The 23,716-nt window shown below is 38.3% G+C and overlaps 3 protein-coding genes across 3 annotated transcripts; 2 read left to right on the top strand and 1 right to left on the bottom strand.

Moving 5' to 3' along the window:
* Positions 1-4,523: 4,523 nt before the first annotated feature.
* On the top strand, positions 4,524-9,233 carry LOC131016951 (uncharacterized). Its single transcript, XM_057945789.1, has 2 exons — positions 4,524-5,466; positions 8,991-9,233. The coding sequence occupies exons 1-2, from the start codon at positions 4,857-4,859 to the stop codon at positions 9,023-9,025; spliced, it is 645 nt and encodes a 214-aa protein (XP_057801772.1). The 5' UTR covers positions 4,524-4,856; the 3' UTR covers positions 9,026-9,233.
* A 1,971-nt stretch (positions 9,234-11,204) lies between these two features.
* LOC131015812 (uncharacterized) lies at positions 11,205-12,098 on the bottom strand. The gene has a single exon (XM_057944234.1). The coding sequence runs from the start codon at positions 12,096-12,098 to the stop codon at positions 11,205-11,207; it is 894 nt and encodes a 297-aa protein (XP_057800217.1).
* A 4,729-nt stretch (positions 12,099-16,827) lies between these two features.
* Positions 16,828-18,959, top strand: LOC131015811 (putative late blight resistance protein homolog R1B-19). Its single transcript, XM_057944233.1, has 3 exons — positions 16,828-17,869; positions 17,955-18,805; positions 18,885-18,959. Exons 1-3 carry the CDS (start codon positions 16,828-16,830, stop codon positions 18,957-18,959), a joined length of 1,968 nt encoding a protein of 655 aa, XP_057800216.1.
* The last annotated feature ends 4,757 nt before the right edge of the window (positions 18,960-23,716 follow it).

Here is a 23,716-nt window from a genome sequence, read left to right as displayed (position 1 = left end):
ATAGATAATAAATTTGTTTAGTCAAATATTACTCAATAATTTTGAGCTCTATCCCAAGTACGAATTAATCCAACTAATAGGACTAATCATAATAAAATAAGAATTCACTAACTACTTAAAATAGTTTCCAATTATTCGGTCAAATAAAACAATATTTAAAAAAATTGACCACAATTGAAAAATTAACCCAAAAACTAATTTTCTTTCATTCTCACCCCTACATTCTAAATTGTAAGTCTAACTTCCGAAAAAAAACTAATGGTCCACCGAATTTAAAGAAATAGTAGCATTTGTTGAAAAATAAATAAATAAATAAATAACAAGTTTAACTCAAACTTCTATTAGGCATCATAAATATAAATAATAATTATAGTCTCGATAAAATTAATGGTACATGTCTATATGTATCATGTAATTATCTAAAAATAATAATAAGCTATATCAGAAAATACTAATAATTAAACCTATATAATAATCTAATTATTTGGGGTGTTACAACGACGGCCCGACGCAGCCCCTCTTCGAGTCGCCGCCCCTCTCCCAGAGTTTCAATCGCTCCTCTCACCGGCGACGTCTTCGCAAGCCTGCTGAAGGAGTCCACGCCGCCGCTGCCAGTTTTCTGGAGTCGATTCGCCGCCACCATTCGCAGTAGTTCCAGTCCTCTTCGAGTCGCCGCCCCTTTCCCAGAGTTCCAGTCGCTCCCACTGTCGAATCTCACGGCCACGTAGGCGGCGCGGCACGGTCCCTCTTCGTCGCCACCCCTCCCGGCTCCCAGTCGCTCCTCTCACCGGCGACGTCTTCGCAAGCCTACTGAAGGAGTCGATTCGCCGCTGCCGATTTTCTGGAGTCGATTCGCCGCCACCATTCACAGTAGCAGCAGCAGCCTATAATTCCCTCATTTCAAGGTCAAATTTCTTCCCCTTTTTGAAATATAAAATCATAGTCAGATTATTTGATGCATAGTCAGATTATTTGATGCCATAGATTAGTTGTCTATTAGTTTTATTTGATGCATAGTCAGATTTGATGCCATGGATTAGTTGTCTATTGTTTTTATTTTTTTTATTTGATGCATAGTCTATTGTTTTTATTTGATGCATAGTCAGATTATTTGATGCCATTAGATTATCTTTGTGTTATAGGTAATTATGTCTAGCAATGATGAGTACAATGAGTACAAATGAAAATACTTACACGACATATACAAGTGATATGCCGAGTACTGGTACGCCTGCTGCCCCTGCTGCCTAGCCTGCCCTTGCTGCCACAACTGCAAAAATTGGTTTGGGAACGTCCAATCCCACAGCTAAGCCTCCAACGAACAAAAGAAAACAAAGGTCAGCTGCTTGGGATCACTTTAAAGTTATTGTTAGTGCAGATGGTTCTAAAACATGTGTGTGTAAATATTGTGGCCATACTTATCACAAAGTGACAAATAAAACTGAAACTGGAAACATGATACGTCATTTAGAGGGTTGTCAAAGGAAGAACACACATGATGTGGGTGAATTGGTGACTACAAGTAAATCAAAATTTGATCATGTTCACTTTAGGGAGTTATTGTCTGCTGCTATTGTTGTTCATGATTTGCCACTCCGATTTGTTGAATATGAACACATTATAGCTATTTTTGAGTATCTTAAGTGGGATATTAAGATGGTTTCTAGAAATACAGTGAAGGCTGATGTTTTGAAATTGTATGAAAGAGAAAAGATGAGGATTAAGTCTGAATTGCAAAAATCATCTGGTAGAATGTCCTTGACTTCTGATTGTTGGAGTTCGATTACCACTGATGGTTATATTTCTCTTACTTGTCACTTCATTGATGAGGAATGGGTGTTACATAAGAAGGTCTTGAATTTTTCTTTGATGCCATCTCCTCATACTGGCATAGCATTATCAAATAAGTTATTTTCCATGATTTGTGAGTGGGGGATTGAAAACAAAGTATTTTCTTTGACTTTGGATAATGCTGCAAATGATGTGTCTGTTGAGTTGTTGATATCACAGTTGAACTTGAATAATGCACTTCTTTGTAATTTTGAATTCTTCCATATCTGTTGTTGTGCACATATTATCAATTTGGTGGTCCAAGATGGATTGAATGATATTGAAACTTCTGTTGTTAAGATCCGTGAAAGTGTGAAATATGTGAGGGGTCACAAATGAGGAGGCAAAATTTTTTGGAATGTGTAAGCAAGTTATCTTTGCAAAGTAAGAGAGGACAGAGACAGGACTCCCTACTAGATGGAATTCTACTTTTTTTATGCTTGATAATGCACTATATTATAGGAAAGCATTCATGAATTTTCAGCTTGTTGATCCCAACTACAAGCATTGTCCTTCTTCAGTTGAATGTGATAGAATTAAGTGAACAAAAGTTGCAATTGGAGTTGTATATGCAAGAAGCAAGGTTGGGTGCCAAATCCAATCTTGATGTTCTTGGCTTTTGGAAAGGGAATCAATATAAGTATCCACAAGTAGCTCACATGGCTCGTGATATTTTGAGCATTCCCATAACTACAGTTTCTTCAGAAGCTGTTTTTAGTGTTGGTGGAAGAGTACTTGATCAATACCGTAGCTCACTTAAAGCAAGCACAATGGAGGCAATTATTTGCACTAGAGATTGGTTGTTTGGAGAAAAAGGTATGAGTTTTTTGTGTTATTAATGTTAACATTTTATATTATTGATATATATTTAATATTAATTCATATTTTTTTCGTTCAAAGCCTTCAAAAGCGAAGTACCAACATCTGAGTTAGCCGAAGACTTTCTACATGGCGATGATGAACCTCAAACCGAATCTTCTTCGGTCTCCACTATTGTTGTTGCATGAAGGCTGTCACTTAGTCTAGTTATGTTTTGATTTGTTAAGCTCACTTGGATTATGTTGTAGTTATGAGAGGGATTGACGACTCTTGGTTGATGCATTGTTATTTTCATTTGAGCTTATTATATTTTGTTAAGCTTATTGGTTTAATGCTTTATATTGATTGTATTTTTAGTTTGGCATATGTTGAATTGTTGATTTATTGGATATGTTGATTGTTGAGCATATGTGATGAATTTTGTATTTTTTAAATATTATTATTCATGTGAATGAATCAAATCAAATTCGTGTTGTTATCAGGTCGTAATCAGATCGTGCCGCTATCGTGTTGTGTCAACCCGATTCAAATTGGGTTGTTATCAGGTCGTAATCAGATCGTGTCGTTATCGTGTTGCTATCGGGTCGTGTCAACCCGATTCAAATCTGGTTGTTATCGGATTCGTGTCGGGTTCGGGTTGGGTTCGGGTTTAGGTGTATCAGGTTGGGTGGTTCGGGTTGGGTTTTAGCATTTCCTTATCAGGTCGGGTTCGGGTTTGGCCTTATCAGGTCGGGTTGATATCAGGTCGACCCGATAGCGATCTGACCCGCACGATTTGCCAGCCCTAAACGCATGCATGAACTGTGCGCATAAAGCGCACGTTAGTTTCTGTGTGATTAGCTAAGAGTAGTTTAGTTAGTTAACAGTAGGTCTAGTTAGTTATAACCGTGAAGAACTTCTTGAAGCTTCTTTGTATAGTATAAATAGTTGTCTTGCTCTTCTTTTGTATGTTGAGTTTTTACACAGAAATAAATGAAATTCTCTTCAAACTATACAGCCTAGATTGTTCAATACCACTACATTTGTAATAATCTTCGGCCTTTGCTTATTGTATTAATCTGATAAGTATCTATTATGTCATGGTTAGTTGTATGCATCTTTGACTTTTTCTTTTTCCTAGTGTAGCATGTTTATGTGTTGAATGAGATGAGATTTAGAGGGTGTTTGGCTGAGCTTATAAGCTCCTAAACAACTTTAGGAGCTTATAAGCTCATTCAAAGTGTTTGACAAAATAAGCTCATAAACAGCTTATAAGCTCCAAAAATAAGCTCCCCAAAAAATAAGTTCCTCTACCCCAACTTATTTTTTTATAATCTCATATGAAACAATCTTTTTACAAATATTTTTCAATTATAATTTATTATTTTCATCATATATCATTCAAGTTTATTTTTCTTCAATTTTCTATCTCTAGCAAAAAAATTATCTCTCTAACTTATAAGCTCAATTATCCAAATACTTTGACAACTTATAAGCTCTTAAAAATTACAGCTTATAAACTTTTGAAACATCTTATATGCTCTAAGAGCTTATAAGCTATTTAAAATAAGCTTAGCCAAACACCCTCTTAGTGTCGTGCAAATTTTTGAATTTGAGACTTACATTTTCTTCGATCTAAGCACCTAAGTGCAATGTTATACATCAACGGCATAAATGCAATGCAAAGCCACGTGTCTTCCATCTAAGCACCTAAGTGCAATGCACCAAGGTGCAAGATGGAATAAACCCACAAACAGCTCATCTCAAAGGGATTCATTGAGCTAGCGTGTGATTGGATTGGATGACGTGTAATAGACGATACATCTTCCATAGCAGAATAGTGATTGATGACGTGGAATCGCACTGACGAAAAGATAGGGAATGGGTGGCTCAGTTTTGCCTTGAAATTGAAAAAAGCAAAAAGAAACTTTGAACTCATCACTACTCAAAAGTCACAACCAACCAGTAAACAATAATTTTGAGAATATTTTTTGTGTAGAATCGAGATGGCTTATGAAGCTCTTGATAATCTGCAACAACTCTTTATATAAACATCCGCTTTCACATTACTGCCAACTGCTAAGATAAGATATGTCGTTGACGTCGCTTAAAATATGACCTATTAAGATTTCATGTTATTATAAATAAGAAGCTAAATTAAGATTCTATCAAATTCTTGTCTAAAATTCTCATAATTATACTCTGTTTCCCTTCAACTGATATCGATCATGGCGGCCTACGCAGCCTTGGTTTCTCTAATGCATATCATAGACGACCTCGAGCGCCACCATTCCCCACCGATTTCTCTAAACAAACACCAAGTTCAATCCCTCACTGAAAATGTCATGTTCTTGCAGGAGTTTCTCGAAGCTTATGACTCCCCTGTTTCCGACGAAGCAGATCCCTTGGAGATGCGTATTGCAGATGCAGCTTATGCAGCTGAAGACACCATCGAATCTCATATCGTGGCCAAGATTCAGCTGAGCAGATCCAGAGAAGCTTATAACTCTCCTGTTTCCGACGAAGCAGATCCAGAGGATCCGAAAACTGTCTCATCAAATCATGATGATGATGATGAAGAGATGAACTTGTTTCAAGATGTGCAAAATGTGATACAGGAAATGGATCAGATCAAGAGTTTGGCGATGCAGAGGAATACAGAGAAGGTGGTGCTCCATGATACGCGGCGTAGCTTCATCTCTGCTTCTTCTTCCACTGAGAAGAACAATAGTGGCATGGTGGTGTGGTCCGAGGGTGTCGTGAATGGAATCTTGGAAAGGCTCGTTTCCGACCAACGCGAACGCCAAGTCATCCCGATCACAGGAATGGGCGGGATAGGTAAGACCACTCTTGCCAAAACTGTTTATTCGAAGAAAATTATTGAGCAGCGTTTCGACGTTTGTGCTTGGGCTACTATTTCTGAACAATACAACACTAGGGAAATTCTTTGTGAACTTGTTTCTCAAGCCACTAAAAAAAGCAAGGAACAACTGAGTGAAAAGAGTGAAGATGAACTAGGATTAGAGCTCTACCAGTATTTGTCAGGTAGAAGGTTTCTAATTGTGATGGATGATATGTGGAGCATCGATGCTTGGGATAGGATACAACGTTTCTTTCCCGAAAATGAGAATTATAGTCGGATAATAGTGACGACTAGGCTTTCACACTTGAGTTCCCAATTGAACAACAATTTTAGCCTTCAAATGGAATTTTTAGATGAGGTAAGAAGCTGGGAACTCTTCTCAAAAATTGTGTTTGGGGTTGGAAGTTGCCCTCATGAGTTTGAGAAAATTGGAAAGAAAATAGTAGAGAATTGCAGAGGACTTCCTTTATCAATTGTTGTAGTGGCGGGTATTTTGAGAAATAGGGAACACACTCTAGGAGTTTGGGAATCAATTAGGAAGAATTTAGCTTCAGAAGTGAATTTGGAGAATGATAAGCATTGCATGAAACTGTTGAAAATGAGCTATAATCATTTGCCAGTTTATTTAAAGCCATGTTTTTTGTATATGGGAGTGTTTGAGGAGGATGATTTGGTTAGAGTCTCAACACTCGTGAAGCTATGGGTTTCTGAGGGATTTTAAAACCCATGAATGGCAAAAGTTTGGAAACTATTGCCATAGAGTTCTTAAAGGACTTGGTTGATAGAAATCTCATTCTAGTTGGTGAAGTGGGGTCCACAGGAAACATAAAATTAGTCAAAATTCATGATTTGTTGAGGGATTTATGCTTGAACCAGAGCAAGAAAGATGGGTTCTATCATGTGATAGGGCAATCTAGTCCTCGATGCATAAGTAGCCAACGCCGCATTGTTATACCCAGGAACACGCCAAAGACGAAAGTCCTTGACGACTTGCAATCTATGCCACGTGCTCGTTCCATTATCAGTGAATATGGGAGCGTCCCGCGTATTAAGAATTCTGGGTTGCTTAGAACATTACATGCATACAACAAGTTTCGTTATTTAGAAGATGAACGCGTGATCAAGTCCCTTCCGTCTCAGTATGTTAACTTGCGCCACCTTGCTGTTAAAGTTAATAGCATGTCCTCGATCTTTACCTCGTTTACTCGCCTTTGGAATCTGCACATATTGATTGTTTCTTGTCGGAAGGAGTTCACTGCACCTGGTGAGATTTGGAGAATGCCACAACTTAGGCATATTGAAATGAAAGGAATTTTTTATCTTCCAGAACCTACGAGTGATGATGTCGTTATCATGGAGAATCTACTGGTGCTTGAGGGAATATCAAATTTCAAGTGCAGTGAAGAGGTGGTTAAGAGAATTCCCAATATCAAAAAATTGGGGATAAATTATATTTGGAGAGGGGGAATCGAGCAAGATGATTATTATTGTCTGAACAATATCAAAAGTCTGTGTAAATTGGAATCCTTCCACGTATATTGGTTTGGTTTTAGAGCTGCTGCGTATTCGCTCACATTCCCCCAAAGCCTCAAGAAGTTGACTCTTCGGATGAATGATGGCTTTGAATGGGAAAAAATATTGGAAAAGATAGGTTCAATGCCCCTTCTCGAGAAGTTCATGTTGTGGGAGGGATGCTTTGGAACAGGCAAGTGGGAAATGGTTGAAGGCCAATTCCCTTCCCTCAAATACTTGGGATTGCATTGGTGTCCCAGTTTGAAGCATTGGACTGCGGAATCGAACTCCATCTTTCCATGCCTTGAGAAGCTTGGTCTTGTTAATATGGAAGAGTTGAAGGAGATCCCGAGTCAAATTGGAGACATACCGACGCTGAAAAAGATATGGATGAGGGATTGTGGAGAATCTGCTGTGATGTGCGCAAAGGAGATCGTAGAGGAACAAGTGGAATTACAAGGGGAAGATCTTCCATTTCATGTTCAAGTTCAGCTTCGGAGTAAGAACGAAGCACTAGTGCAGAGCTTGGCAGGCCCCAAGTTCGAAGTATCTGTATTACCGTATTAGCTAGCTAGGTTTTACCACCATTATCTCTCTTGTTTTTGTGTATTTGCTTATTTTTCTTTAATCCTCTTCCCTCTCACCTCTTATCATCTGTCAACAAAGAGAGAGAGAGAGAGAGAGATGGTTCTCAATATGTCATCCAATTTTAGGCAGAGAGTGTGGGAAGGTAGAGAAGCAGAATAAAATAAAACAATGCTAACAAACACTACAAGAATACTTCACATTACTATAATGTGCAGCGACTAACTAGTGTCGCCCGAGAAGGAGGCTGTGTCTCCAAAATTAAGAAGAGAGATTGAGAGAGAAATGATAGGGTTGGGCTCACTTTTGTCATTCTTAGACTTGGGCATTTTCTTTTATGGTTTTTATTGGGCTTTAGCCCACTAAGACAAGGCTGCTATTTTACTCCTCATCCCTTGTGATTGTGAAAAATTGTAAAGAGGTGTTTGATTTGAATGGTAATATATGATTGATAAAATAATTCAATTTAATTGAATAATTGGCTGCATGTTTCGACCGATGATGAATAGCTTTTGCTATATAGTAATTGCTTAGTTCTATACGATGAGTGAATTTTTAGTAGAAAGTATTCAATATCACTTAAGATCCACTGTACCAAATTTTATGTCCCATGACTCTCAATTTTTTATTTATTTATTTTCTTCCATCATTTCTTTTATGCAATTATTATTAATTAGTGTTTATTCCACTTGATTAAGGCAAATAATTATTTTTTATCATTTAATTTCATTTTTATTAGTTAAAACATTGGATCTCATCCATTCAACGTAAAAACATGCTTCACTTGAAAAAAAAATCAAGATGCATAAAAACTAACCATTCACATTAGATGTCAAAAACAATAAGGGAAGAAGTAGTATTGATTATTAGAAAATATGTCCATAAATTTTCATTTCCGAATAAATTTCTACTTCGATGAATCAATACATGCATTCGTGCAAGAACCATTTTTTTATTCTTCAATGTAATTTGAAGCGTTTTTACATGACAAAAATTTTAAAAGTTGGAATAGACATAAACGAAATGTTGAGATAGAATGTGATATTAACCCAAACAATAATATAAAAATATCTTATTGTGAGAACTGTAATTAAGAAATTATTATTGATTTTCTTTGAAAAAAACAAAAAACAAATAACTTATAAATTAATTGCATTGAACCTATAAAATATCTATACTAAATAAGTAGGGTTAATTTCATGAAAGAATTCTCGGTGTTTAGCAATAAGAATATATTTCTCCACTAAAAATGTTATCTTTCGTAAGAATGAGAATTAATGGATATGAATAAATCAATGAAATCTACGAACAAGACTTTTATAATGCAAAAATAATCATTTAAACTTGGGTTTGAGTCTTAGAGAGGTCGAAAATTTGATCAATTAATTGATGCTGCATCGAGTTGGACTTGATCGTCAACGCGACATGCTATGGTGAGAATCCTTTCGTGGAGTGCAAGCGGGAGGGGTCGCGGTATGTGAACTGGGATTGAATTCATTACACAGAGATTCATCTACTCTTGTCTTGTCGTCTCCACTACATTTGTAATAATCTTCGGCCTTTGCTTATTGTATTAATCTGATATCTATTCTGTCATGGTTAGTTTTTATGCATCTTGATTTTTTCTTTTCCCTAGTGAAGCATGTTTATGTGTTGAATGAGATAAGATTTTTGAATTTGAGACTTCCATTTTCTTCCTCGAGGCAGTGTATTTTAATTTAAATACAAGAATGTGTAGACCCATGTTAAAACAAACGAATAAATAAAGGACTTTGAGGGCTGCGTAAGACCAGTTTTCAGCCAAGAGAAAGAGAGATTAGAGAGATGGGGATGGGCTGTATTTATTAGGCCCCTATTTTTAAGTTGGGCTCAGCTTATATTTAAATGTAAACTTATACATGGGCTGATTTATAAATTGATTCATATCTATATTTTTGAAAATCGACCGTACAATCCATAACCTTTCATTTTCATCTCAAATTTATACGTTGATCGGTTTTTATCCATGTGGACTTGGAAATTCACACGGAGGTGGTCGAAAATGACAGGGTGGCCACCGAAAATGACACGTGTCAATTTTCGACGTCCACGTAGATAAAAACCGAACACTGGACAAATTTGAGATGAAAATGAAAGGTTATGGCCGATTTTCGAAAATAGGTGCAATTCCAAATTCCGGAATACATTATGGATTTAAGGCTATTTACCCCAAAATTAATCATATATTAAAAAATGCAAAAAATTAGTAACACTTCATCTCCATATAGATTTCAGTTTTTATTCATGTTGTTGAAAAACATTTTAAGATGATTTTGTCCTTTTTTTATCCACAAACACAATTTCCATAGCATTGGGGCGCACATGTTATCAATCCCTCGCATCCTTCGTCACTAGTTTCTGATCCTGATTGGAAGTGGCATTCGCATGTCAAAATATCTGTTAACACCTCTTTAGCGATACATTTTTGTGAGGCACACTCCGCTTCACTCCGACACGGAGGTCCTTCAACAATAGTTCATAATTAAGAAAAGATGGTATATAAATATTCGAATACAACATCAAAAAAATTTATTAAAATTACCATATTCACTGAACATATATCTTAGCTCGTCAAGACAAATGCAAACGCCATCCAAGCATGATGGAGGACCTTTATTGCATCTAATTTTACAGTCCTCACGTTACACGCATTTTGCTAATGACATTTTAGCTGCATTTATCCGAAGAAGAAAAACATCAATTATACAAAACTTAAAACAAGTTGAAGAATATATATTCTCAATACCCTCTATAAAAAAAAAGAATATATATTCTCAAGATTGAAGTCTATTTTATATATATATATATATATATATATATAGGGGGCCGCTCCAATGAGACCCTCTAATTTTAGTGAGATCTAGGGCACGATCTGGTGCGTTTATTTTATCAATCCTATGGCTGATATTGTATCTGGAGGGTGATTTTTTTTCACAGGGTTCGAATCCTGGAGGGAGCAGAATATTTTAAATTTTGTTATTCATCAGCATATACTGCATTGTTCATCAGTATATACGGCCCTGTTCATCAGTATATATGTCTTATTCATTACGAATTTTTTAAATTTTATTTTTCATCAGTATATACATCTTGTTCATTAGATATACGTTTTGTTCATTAGTATTATATGTCTTATTCATTGTCCTAGTGTTTCACGAAAATTATGGGGTCTCACTGGAGCGCGCCCCTATATATATATATATATAGGGTTAGGATCAATGGGGAATTCTATATTATCCGTTCTGAATAAGTCAATAACTCTATGAGAATCACATCTTTTCGTGAGAACGCAGAACCATGAACAAACACATAAGAGTAATTGGTAAATTAGCCAATACTTTTAGTTGAAATAAATACATGACTGCATGCTTTCAAGTCATTTAGAATTATACAATAGAAAACAAATGATACAAAATTTATCTTTAAAGCCTTATATGTTATATGAGTCATCTATAAAAACTATTATATTTATAAGTCTAATAAAAATTTTAGTTGAATAAAAAAGCAAGCTCAGAACACACTAGAGGAAGAGATGCTGACCATCAACTATCTATACCTATTATAAAAGAGCCTTGTTTTACAAAAAGAGCCTTGCTTGGATTCCTTTTCCTTTCATCGAAGCAAGCAGATTTGAAAGAATACTTTCTACACTGTAATCTTTCGATATTGTGACCCAAGCGTGAAAATCAAAATGATAAGTAATGAATGTATCATCATAAACAATTTTAGCGAGTGTGGACTTACCAATGCCTCCCATCCCCACAATAGGGAGGACTTGCAGCTCGGATGAATAGCTTCTAAGCCAGGACAATATCTGCAACCTATCTTCATCAAAACCAACCACGATATCCTTACTTGTCGGTGCAGATCTTGATGATGAACCAACAGCAGTCCACTTAATTCTCTCCGCTAATCTCCCCAACCGGTTTGAAATGCTGAGAGCCAGTTGTGTTGCTACAGTCAAATCTTCATGAAAACCATCATCTTCATTCTTGAGTGCAGATCTTGTTGATGAAGCAGTAGTCAGCATAATTCTCTTGACTCTCGCCAACAGGCATAAAAGGCTGACATCCAGCCTTATTGCAGATCTTGATGATGAGTCACTCCGCCTTCGTACGTTGTTGACTAGTTCGTCGGGACTCTTGCAGTAATCCACCACATCTCCGGCAGTTGAGGCGAGCTCCTCTGCCAATTCCCCCAACTGATTTGAAAGTCTCACACTCGCCTCTATAAACCCACAATCTGAAACATTTTCTGGGGAGAAAATATACTCAATAATCTCTTGTGTTGTATTTACTGCCTCCCTAATTGCTTCCTTTTCTGGGAAATGTTTGAGATTCAACTGCAAGACCACAGCTTTGTCGTGGATGGATATAATTCGTAGTTTTACACGAAGAGTGGTGAGATCATCGTCGCGTTTAAGGATTTGGCGTAAAATTTGTAGCAGGGAATCGAGAACTTCAGAAGCCATATGAGGTGTACGCAAACAATTTTGTCAAACTGAATGCTTATCGGTTTGGATTGGAATTGCCAATCCTTCTTCTGATTTGCATACAAAACGTCCAAATTTTAAAAATGGCCGAGAAAGAGTCAAGAATGTTTCAATTGAGGGGCCCGCGTAAGGAGTCTGTCTTATTAGATTATATATATATATGTTGTAATTCTAAAAAAAAATTACACCTCATAAGATTATATATTAGATATATGTTTACTATAATGATTTTTTTTAAAAAAAATTACAACATATATCTAATATATAATCTAATAAGCAACTCGTATGTAGGGGGAACCACTACACCAATCTCATCAAAATCTTTCCGGTGAAATTAAAAAAAAAATGAAGAAAAAATACTCAAAAAACAAAGCTAAATAACAAAAAATAAAATAAAAAAACAAACCAAGAAGCAAAGTTTTTGACAAGATAGACAACTACAAAGAACAACGGCCAAAAAAACTATATAACCAACGGATTCAAATGAGAGAGGCCAAAATCAAAACAAGAGAGACTCCTTCCGCGGGCCCCTCAATTGAAACATTCTTGACTCTTTCTCCACCATTTTTAAAATTTGGACGTGTTGTATGCAAATCAGAGGAAGGATTGGTAATTCCAATCCAAACCGATAAGCATTCAGTTTGACAAAATTGTTTGCGTACACCTCATATGGCTTCTGAAGCTCTCGATTCCCTGCTACAAATTTTACGCCAAATCCTTAGACGCAACGATGATCTCACCACTCTTCGTGTTAAACTACGAATTATATCCATCCACGACAAAGCTGTGGTCTTGCAGTTGAATCTCAAACATTTCCCAAAACAAGGAGCAATCAGGGAGGTAGTAAAGACAACACAAGAGATTATTGAGTATATTTTCTCCCCACAAAATGTCTCAGATTGTGCGTCGACAGAGGCGAGTTTGAGAATTTCCATCCAGTTGGGGGAATTGGCAGAGGAGCTCGCCTCAACTGCCGGAGATGTGGTGGACTACTGCAAGCGTCCCGACAACCTAGTCGACAACGTAAGAAGGCGGAGTGACTCATCATCAAGATCTGCGATAGAGCTGATTGTCAGCCTTTTATACTTGTTGGTGAGAGTGGAGAGAATTTTGTCGATCTGCAAGAGAGTTGCTTTAAAGACTGCCGTTTCATACTGTTGGGAATTATAGACGCCAATAATTCCGCCCGGGATCTAGTGTGACGCAATATTTTGAATATCGACCGATATGAAACGAGAATAAAAATGACACCGATATTTTTAACGTGGTTCGGCCAAACTGCCTACGTCCACGGACCCACACCAATATATTAGAGAATCTCAAAAGGAGGAGTACAACAAAAATACTACACTGTATTTTGTATCTGCCTACGCAGAGGCTATCTTTCAACTCACTTTTATCACTCGTGTATAACTTCCACACTAAAGTTTTCTCACACAAGATTTCTCTCTCTCTAATATCACACCCTTCTCTGGTGTTGTTCTGGGGGTTTTGGGGTGATGGGGTGATTCTAATGCTGCTGCCATGCCTTCTATTTATAGGCAAAATGAGGGTGGTTGGTGGCGGTAGGTGCACGCCAAGTTGGAGAATTGGGGCTGCCTTTATTTGACAAAATAAAGTAGCTGCAACTTTTTGACAATTGTTGCTTTTTGACTAACAATCTCCCACTTGAAGACTGATTTCAATCTGTCTTCACACCTCAATCAACGCAGCAGCCTTTCTGTCTTTAACTGTAAAGACATAACCGGTAGTGCTTCTCCTGCGATTTACCGCACCGCCAAAATTTGCATCTACAAAACCTTGTAGTGCTACATTACCTCGTCGAAAGCACAAGCATCTATCAGTAGATCCACGTAGATATCTCAATATCCACTTTACTGCTTCCCAATGCTGCTTTCCAGGATTTGCCATAATTCTGCTCACAACTCCCACTGCATGAGCGATATCTGGTCTAGTACAGACCATGGCATACATCAGACTTCCAACGGCTGAGGCGTAAGGAATTTAGCCATGAAGTCTCTTTCCTCCTTTGTCTTTTTGAAAGTGCTCTTTGCATAGGCGGAAATGGTTAGCTAACGCTGAGCTAACCGGCTTAGCACTGCTCATATTGAATCTTTGCAAGATTCGATCAACGTATTTGGCCTGAGACAACTGCAAAACACTTTTTGCTTGTCTCTGTAAATTCTCATCCCGAGAATTCGCTTTGCTTCTCCTAAATCCTCCCCTCAAACCAAGGACCACATCATGTCCTCCCTCGAACGACAATCCGTACATCTTGCACCGCCGTTACCACTCAACGGGACTCGCTGCCTGACCACACTATCAGGAAGACTTTCGATACAAGGAACCACCGGATTCAATCGTGAGTTCACTGGGGGTACACCTCCGTATATCTTGCACCGCCGTTACCACTCAACGGAACTCGCTACCTGACCACACTATCAAGAAGACTTTCGATACAAGGAACCTGAGGTCGAGATGACCTCCTAGGAATAGGAGTTAGAGCTGGAACTGGAGACTGTAGTGGATCAGCCTCAGAGTTGGGCTCCTTCGTCTGCAAACTTTCATCTGTTTGCTTCAATGTACTGCACTCTGCAGTATCATCTGGATCAACATATGTTGGATCCTCCGTTGTTGTGTCGGTGAACTGCACTGCATTCCTGTCCTTTTACAGCACATTTTCATTGAATATTACGTCCCAGCTTTGGATGACCTTCCTGTTTTTGTCATCTCAAAAAATGGTACCCGAACTCATCTCCACCATTATCCAATGAAAATACATTTTAGTGATTTGGAGTCGAGCTTACTCCTGGCAATATCACTAATGTGTACATACGCGACACAGCCAAAAACTTTTAAGTGAGAAAGTTTAATTTCTTTGCCACTCAAAACTTCCTCCGGTATTCTGTACTCCAATGGTACAGATGTCCCATGGTTAACGAGATATGCCGTTGTGTTGACAGCTTCTGCCCAAAATTGTGTTGGCAGTCCTGCATGTATCCTCATGCTCCTAGCTCTTTTTGTCAACGTCCGGTTCATGCGTTCTGCGACTCTATTTTGTTGTGGGGTCCCTGGCATTTCCAACTTGATGCCATTCCGGTAATAAAATTTCTTGAACGCCATATCTTCGTATTCTCCGCCATTATCGGATCTCTTTATCCGTAAGCCAGTTTCATTCTCCACCATGGCCTTCCACTTTTTGAACGCCTCAAACACCTCTGACTTTTGTCTCAAGAAGTAAACCCACACCTTTTTCGAGTGGTCATCGATGAAAGTCACAAAGGTAAAGACTTTCCGCCAATGGATGAAACTCTTGCTGGACCCCAAACATCTGTGTGGACTAACTCAAGCTTTACTTGCTTCAGAGTTCTACCACTTGTGTTGAAACTCACCCTCTTCTGGTAGTTTCCCTTTCGAATGCATATACTTGAGCCCTTTCTGGCTCATGTGTCCAAGTCTTTGGTGCCACAAATTTGCATTCTTCTTGCTATCAGCAACTGCAATTGTCACACACGCATTCATCGCTGTGTATAGGCTGCCAGTATCCTTGCCACGTGCAAGAATCATTGCGCCCCTAGTGATTTTCCAACAATCACCTGAGAGGTGTGTATCACATCCTTCTCTCGACAATTGCTTGACGGAGATCAAGTTATTCCTCAACTCTGGAATATGTCTCACGTCCTTCTCCTTCAGCCACAACATTGGCTTCGGTCTTTTTCTCGTTTCCCTTTGAAGGTACTTTACACTGCGTTCTGTAGTGCCCGACCTGACCACAGTTCCAACATTCAACAGACTTTGATTTGTTGGAATTCTTGTGGATTCTGGAGCTCTGCCTGCCATTCTTTGACTTGCTCCGTCCATGTCCTTGACTTCTGGATTTTCCTTCAAGGGCTTATACAGGTCCTTCTAGTACAAGTAATCCTCCATTTGCATTTTCCAAAAAATTCAAAATTCACACCGTTGAATTTATCAATTTTGGAAATTTTATCGTCTGTCGACATTGCTCCCACTCGATCTGGACTCCTTGGATCGTTTCTGATTTTTCAGCTAACCACCGTGTTTAGAACACCTTTTGTCGACAAATCGGAACCGCCGACAAATTTCACTATTCGCGGAATTCACTATTCACGTGAATAGTACCAGCGAAAAAACATCAGAAAATATCTGCCACCACCGTGGCTCTAATACCAGTTGTTGGGAATTATAGACGCCAATAATTCCGCCCGGGATCTAGTGTGACGCAATATTTTGGATATCGACCGATATGAAACGAGAATAAAAATGACACCGATATTTTTAACGTGGTTCGGCCAAACTGCCTACGTCCACGGACCCACACCAATATATTAGAGAATCTCAAAAGGAGGAGTACAACAAAAATACTACACTGTATTTTGTATCTGCCTACGCAGAGGCTATCTCTCAACTCACTTTTATCACTCGTGTATAACTTCCACACTGAAGTTTTCTCACACAAGATTTCTCTCTCTAATATCACACCCTTCTCTGGTGTTGTTCTGGGGGTTTTGGGGTGATGGGGTGATTCTAATGCTGCTGCCATGCCTTCTATTTATAGGCAAAATGAGGGTGGTTGGTGGCGGTAGGTGCACGCCAAGTTGGAGAATTGGGGCTGCCTTTATTTGACAAAATAAAGCAGCTGCAACTTTTTGACAATTGTTGCTTTTTGACTAACACATACTATATTTCCATGAGATCAGCTGCTCTTAAGACTGCCGTTCCAGACTATATTTTCTGCTTAAGTTATCATTTGAAGGGTTTTGGTGTCAAACTGAAAGCAGAGCCGACTGTCAGCATTTCAATCCGGTTGCTGGGCTTAGCGGAGAGAATTATGTCAACTAATGGAGACTCAGTCGACAACGTAGGACGACAGAGTGATTCTCCTGCTGTTAGTTCATCTTCAAGATCTGCACTCAATAGTGAAGATTTTGATGATCTTGATGGAGATCCAACATTAGCAACAAAGCTGTTTGTCAGTTCAAATCGTTTGGCGAGATTAGCGGACAGAATTCAGTGGACTGCTCGAGACTTAATAGACAATTCTACCGCTGATGGTTCATCACCAACATCTGCCCTCAAGAGTGCAGATTTTGATGGTTTTGATGAAGATCTGGGTTCAGTGAGAACGCAGATTCTCCACTTTTCAGGCGTGTTGGGGAGATTGGCAGAGGAAATTATGTCAGCTGAAGACTACGCAACTGTTGGTTCATCATCAACATCTGCACTCGAGAGTGTAATGGCTTCAGAGCAGTTTCTCCAGATTTCGGACGAGTTGGAGAGATTAGCGGATGGAATTATGTCAACTGCTAAAGGCTCAGTTGACAACGTAGGACGACTGAATGATTCTCCGGCTGTTGCAACAGAGCTGACCGACAGCTTGGGGAGATTAGTGGAGAGAATTAAGTCAAGTGCTGAAGATTCAGTTAAGAACATAGGACGACTGAGCGATTCTCCAGCTGTTGGTTCATCATCAAGATCTGCACTCAAGAGTGAAGATTTTGATGGTTTTGATCAAGCTGTAGCAATAGAGTTGACTGTCAGCATTTCAAACCGGTTGGGGAGATTGGCGGAGAGAATTAAGTGGACTGATGTTGGTTCATCATCAAGATCTTCACCCACAAGAAAGGACGTCGTGGTTGGTTTTGATGAAGATAGGTTGCAGATAATGTCATGGCTTACAAGCTATTCATCCGAGCTGCAAGTCCTCCCTATTGTGGGAATGGGAGGCATTGGTAAGTCCACACTCGCTAAAATTGTTTATGATGATACATTCATTACTTATCATTTTGATTTTCATGCGGGTCACAATATCGAAAGATTACAATGTAGAAATTATTCTTTCAAATCTGCTTGCTTCGATGAAAGGAAAGGGAATCCAAGCAGAGAGTGATTTACAATGCAAGGTTAAGGAGTCTGAAATATACAAATACCTAAAAGGTAGGAGGTATCTCATAGTAGTGGACGACATTTGGAGTATGGAAGCTTGGGATCACATACAGAGGCTATTACCTGATGATAATAATGGAAGCCGAATCATATTAACCACAAGGCTAAAGAATGTAGCTGCTTATGCTAACTCTGCGAGCCCCATTCATATGTTGCGTTTCTTGGATGACCAACAAAGTTGGCGTTTGTTCCAGAAGAAGGTCTTCGGAGATCAAGATTGTCCTGTTGAGCTGCAAGATATTGGGAAAAAATATGTAAAACGTTGTGAAGGACTGCCCCTTTCAATTGTTACTGTGGCAGGACTTTTATCCAAGATTGATAGAACTCCAAAGTTGTGGAAGCGAATTGGGGCAAATGATGGACAGTTGGAAACTATATTATTATCTTTGAGTTACAAACACTTGCCTCGACATTTGAGGGAGTGTTTCTTGTATATGGCAGGCTTCCCTGAAGATTATGAGATCCGTGTCTCAGAACTCATCAAACTTTGGGTAGCTGAGGGCTTTTTGGAAGGTCGAGATGAATCTAAAACGTTGGAAGAGGTGGCGGAAGATGTTTTGGAGGTGCTGGTCGAGCAAAGTCTAGTTTTGGTTACTAGCAAGAAGAGTGATGGCAAAATCAAAAGGTGCAAGCTTCATAACGTGGTTCGGGATTTTTGTTCAAGACAGGCTGGGGAAGAGAAGTTCCTTCTACCTATCATGGATTACTTTCCTAATCCTATCGTGAGAAAGCATTTTCTTCCACAAGTGCTACAAAATCATCAATGCGTAAGTGTTAGTTGGTATGATCTTGATCTTAAAGACTCTACGCATAGCTCATGCACCTGTTCTATTATATGTATTTCACAGAGGGGGTATAGGCCCAAAGGCTCTATAGAGAATTTTATGTCACTTAAGGTCCTTCATGTTTTACGTAGAAAGGATCATGCATTTTGGGACTTAGGTCAAGTGTTTGATTTGATTCATCTCACATACCTTGCTTCCAAAATTCCTAGCAATATTATTCCTTCAGCTATATCAAAGCTTCATAATCTTCAGACTTTAATTATTTATAGATCGGAGGTTAGCTTGCCTGACGAAATTTGGAATCTGGAGCAATTAAGGCATCTTATCGCCTTTTCATTTCTTCCTTTACCCGATCCAAAAGATTCAGCAAAGTCTTCTCTAAAAAACTTCCAAACACTTTCTCTGGCAACAAACTTTGTATTTAGTTCTAGTATGGTGCGTAAGTTTCGAAACATTAGAAAGTTGGAAATATGCTACTCGTTAGAGGAGAAGTTTCATCCAAACTACTTTGATTTTGGTAGTCTTGGTTTGCTAAGTCGATTGGAGAAATTGAAATTGGTGACGCATTGTTCATTTCAACTGTGTCCCAAATTTTATTTTCCTAGATCGCTGAAAAAGTTGGAATTGAGTGGACGGCGGCTTCCTTGGACATACATGATGGTTTTTGGCCGGTTGCCTTCTCTTCAAGTGTTGAAACTAAAGAACTATGCTTGCAGTGGGGAACTCTAGAAAACTATTGAGGGAGGATTTGTGGATCTGAGACTTTTGCATATTGATGAATCAAATCTGCAGAACTGGACAACTGAAAGTAGCCACTTTCCGAGGCTCCAGCGCCTAATGCTTCATCGTTGTCTGTATTTGTCTAAGATTCCAGTTGATATTGGAAAGATTCCAACACTTGAACTGATTGAGATCGATGATCATAACCGATCTCTTGTGTACTCGGCGACAGAGATAAAAGAGAAATGGGATGCCCTTGAAGTTCGTTTGAAGCGTTTTTGATATGATCTTTCAAACTTGACTCTGCCCTTCATGTCAGGTAAGAAATTTATAAAAGTTGAATGATTTGACACCATTTTTAGCAGGCATGCTTTATAGAAATAAGATTAGTATGCTAAGCATCTTCCTCTATTTTGAACATTTCTCTGTTGGTAGAATGTCAATTGATTCTTGTCACTTTTTCTTTTCTTTTTCAGATGCAGAGTATCGTTGGAGCTAGCTAGCTTATCAGATATTAGACTTATGAAAGAAGCAGAGACTCAAGGTGAAATGGTTGGTGATGAATAAATTCCTACTTTTTTGCAAGATAGCTAGTTTAAAATAAATCTGAATGCTATATACTATGTTATCATGTATTTCTCAAAGTTGAATGTATGTGTGGATTGACATTCTTGTTTACATTATTTTACTTACAGTTGTCATTGTGGCAAAGTAGGCCTCTCAACAATCAATTCGGATATTCTATTGCACTATAATGTGACATCTCTCCTATTACATTTATAGATGATTGACATTTTAGGGTTTATTTAAGGAAAATATAAACCCTAACATTGGGAAATCTTGAACCCTTAAGATTGCCACATGTCGTTCATCTATATATGCAATAGATAATGCCACACAAATTTGCAATAGAAGATCTTAAATTCTCAATAATAAGCACAAGTCTATTCACTTTCCCCCTTGACTATTTTAATGAATTGACTATGGGCTTCTTTGGCCCATAGTAATTGCTTACGAGCCCAATTGGGTTTGGGCTTTTTATTTGCTCCAAAAGCTATTCTTTGTAAGTGCAGGGCTGAGCCCACTTAGGTTTGGGCTTTACGTTTGCACCAAATTATACTTTTTAGTTTTTACAAGCTTTGCACTCTTTTTTGCTTTGTAATTTTATTTTTCTTTCAACTATCTTCATCATATTATGCAACTGTGCACTTTTTTACTTGAGTTAGATGTAGGCACAGACAGATCAACTCATTCATCAATTTGATTTTCTAATATCTGAAGTAATAAGTACTTGAGACTCGAGTAAGAGTGATAGGAGAAAGTGTTCAAAAACTTCAAAAATAGGAGGTGTTTCATTGTAATGGATGATGTTTGGTGTACAGAGGCTTTGGGTGATGTAAGAAATATACTTCCCGATGATGGTAATGGAAGACGAGTCATGTTAACGACAAGAGAAACTGATGAGGATGATGTGGTTGGATTCGTCCCGAGTTGTTTTGCTTTGAATTTCAACCTAAGTTGGCTGAGTTTTGTGGGATGATGACCAAAATAGTTGTGAAGATACTAGTAGCCAAAATTTGGTGCTCAGCGGGAGGATCGAACTTACTAAATCCAAAGTGAAGTCCGGTAATAAGTGCATAATCCGCTGCTGTAAAACAAATGATACGACCACCGACATCGAGCCATGCTTGGTGAGGAATATTCCCTCCCTCAATCTGTAGGGATAATAGGTGATGGAGAGCATTGTTGACGCTTGCGTATCTCTCGTGATCACTAAGACGCCCTATCGTTCCACCTTTGAACATTTGCAAAACGACTCGTACGTATAGATTAATAGCATGGGTTACATAAATTAACGACGGTCTCTTCCACCTATAAGGTGTTTAGCTGCCTGCAATATCAAAATACAAAGATTTAGCACCAACAAACCAAAAAAGAAGAAGAAATAAACATGAAAAACACAATCTAGTCACTACTCGATAATGTACTCGATCGAGTAGTGACAGTCCCCATCGAGTAGTGACACCATCGAGTAAACACAAAATCAAATTAAACATATTGCCAATTACTCACTACTCGATGGTGTACTCGATCGAGTAGCGACGGTCCCCATCGAGTAGTAACATCGTCGAGTAAATACAAAAATCAAATTAAAAACATTGCCAAAATTAACCTCAGTCAATTGTGGGTCTAATTGTCTTTTAAACAAAAAATGGTTATATAACTAGTGTATTCGAAACTAGGACTATAAAGCTTATAAATTTATGCATTTTGGCTATAATAAGATTTTCCCCTTGATAATATGACAAACATGGTTTTCGTACCTCAATTCCACATGATTTGTTGTCATTTCCCTTCATGTTTTGCTTGTGAATGCTTGTTTGTGCCCGAATATTTAGTTTTATGAAGATTTGATTCCTTGGTGTAGTTTTGGAGTGATTTCAGGAAATATCAAGGATTAATTGGAGTATTTTGAAGATATGAGATTTAAGTACGTCTCGAGAGGAATTCGTGAGCGCAAACGGCGACCAAATCCGAGTCCGGACGAGGGAGAACGGAGCAAAACGAGCGGACTGCGCAAAACGCCCAGTACCCCGCGGTCACCACCCGCGGCGGCGGGGTGGGACCGCGGGTCAGCTGTCCCCGACTCCAGGAGACACCCACGGTCACCACCCGCGGCCGCGGGGTGGAACCGCGGGTCCCCTGATCCTTCCCCACGTTTGTAGGCCACGGACGCGGGCCGTGACCGCGGGAAAAGGGCGGGGCTTCCCCCAAGTGGGCCCCAGTCGCGATTTCAGCCCCCAAATACCCATTTTTTCCCTTATTTTCATATCATTCATCATTCCCACACATTTTAAGAGCTTATAAATTGTTAAAGTGTTTGGATAATTGAGTTAATTAACTGAAGAGATTATAGTGAGTTACATAGTAAAAATCCTAATTACAGAGTATAAATTGAAGAGAAATAAAATTACAAGGGCATATAGCGGACTTTGAGTAGTTGTAGCTTTTGAGTTTCTTATCCGTATTGTTTATCAAGTGTGTGTGTGTGTGCGCAGAAAGAAGTGTCTTCGACCAGAGCTATTTTTCTGTATACTTTGATTAGTGAAAATTATATTTTTGCTCTGTTTTTATGTCGTGGATAGAGCCACTTTTATGTTATTCTCTAGTTTCATTGCTTCCATGGTGTAAGAAGCTCAAGAAAATAATTTATAGCCCAAATCAAAGTAGCAATTTTTTTTAGGAGAATGACAGTAAAGTACAACTCAATTGGTAAAACACTTCATTAGGAATTCATATCATCACATGAGGAAATAGAGAATCATAATTAATCATCTTTTCTGTTCATTGTTCTTCATTTATCTCAAACCCTTCACTCTGATCACCATTCAATCAACTAGGTCACTCATACTATAAGGCTGCGTTATTTTTGGTTGTAAATTTATCATGGAAAAATGAAGGATAAACAAAATTTCACCCTTTAAATCCTTCCTTTCTTTTCCCACATTTCCTACTTGACCATTACTCATTCCTCATTTACACTACAAAGGAGGGATAATATTATTCATCCTTTGTAGTGTAAATGAGGAATGGGTAAGGGTCAAGCAGGAAATGTGGGAAAAGAAATAAAGAATTTAAATGGTAAAATTTTGTTTATCCTTCATTTTCCCATGATAAATTCACAACCAAAGAGAACGCAGAGTAAAAAGTTATTCATGCAAATCCCAAAATAATGATATCCTAACTATCACGCACAGCCAAATCTATCATTTAAACTATTTTTTGTTTGAGACAGGCAAACCAAATTAAGATAACTAAACAAACATAAGATGATCAATCTCAATACTCGTTATTTATTCTGCCAACATATGAAGCCAAACACTAACTTGAACCAAACCTAGCAAATAGGTGGTGACAACTGTTTTAAGTAATAAAGTCAGTAAATATGAAGCAGAAATCTTTCAGGCTTTAGGTTCATAGGATATACGAAGCTCTAACGTGCGTAGGAAGTACTGGTGTGCATTCGGTTATATGGTATGGTTTTTGTTAAAACCAAAAACCAAACCAAATCATATTTTGTTCGGTTTAAAAAAAATCGAATCGAACCGAACTAACCGAAATTTTTAT

This window comes from Salvia miltiorrhiza, chromosome 3, assembly GCF_028751815.1.
Source record: "Salvia miltiorrhiza cultivar Shanhuang (shh) chromosome 3, IMPLAD_Smil_shh, whole genome shotgun sequence".
Taxonomy (NCBI): domain Eukaryota; kingdom Viridiplantae; phylum Streptophyta; class Magnoliopsida; order Lamiales; family Lamiaceae; genus Salvia; species Salvia miltiorrhiza.
Note: the sequence above shows the minus strand (reverse complement) of the source record. Positions and strands in the feature narration are given on the sequence as shown.

Excerpts from the sequence above, each read along its gene's own strand:
- LOC131016951 (XM_057945789.1), top strand. The coding sequence starts at position 4,857 with ATGGCGGCCTACGCAGCCTTGGTTTCTCTAATGCATATCATAGACGAC. Across the intron at positions 5,467-8,990 it reads CACAGGAATGGGCGGGATAG|TTGGACTTGATCGTCAACGC; the intron begins GTAAGACCACTC and ends TGCTGCATCGAG.
- LOC131015812 (XM_057944234.1), bottom strand. The coding sequence starts at position 12,098 with ATGGCTTCTGAAGTTCTCGATTCCCTGCTACAAATTTTACGCCAAATC.
- LOC131015811 (XM_057944233.1), top strand. The coding sequence starts at position 16,828 with ATGAGATCAGCTGCTCTTAAGACTGCCGTTCCAGACTATATTTTCTGC. Across the intron at positions 17,870-17,954 it reads TGTGGGAATGGGAGGCATTG|ATTACAATGTAGAAATTATT; the intron begins GTAAGTCCACAC and ends CAATATCGAAAG. Across the intron at positions 18,806-18,884 it reads ATTACTTTCCTAATCCTATC|ACTCTACGCATAGCTCATGC; the intron begins GTGAGAAAGCAT and ends TTGATCTTAAAG.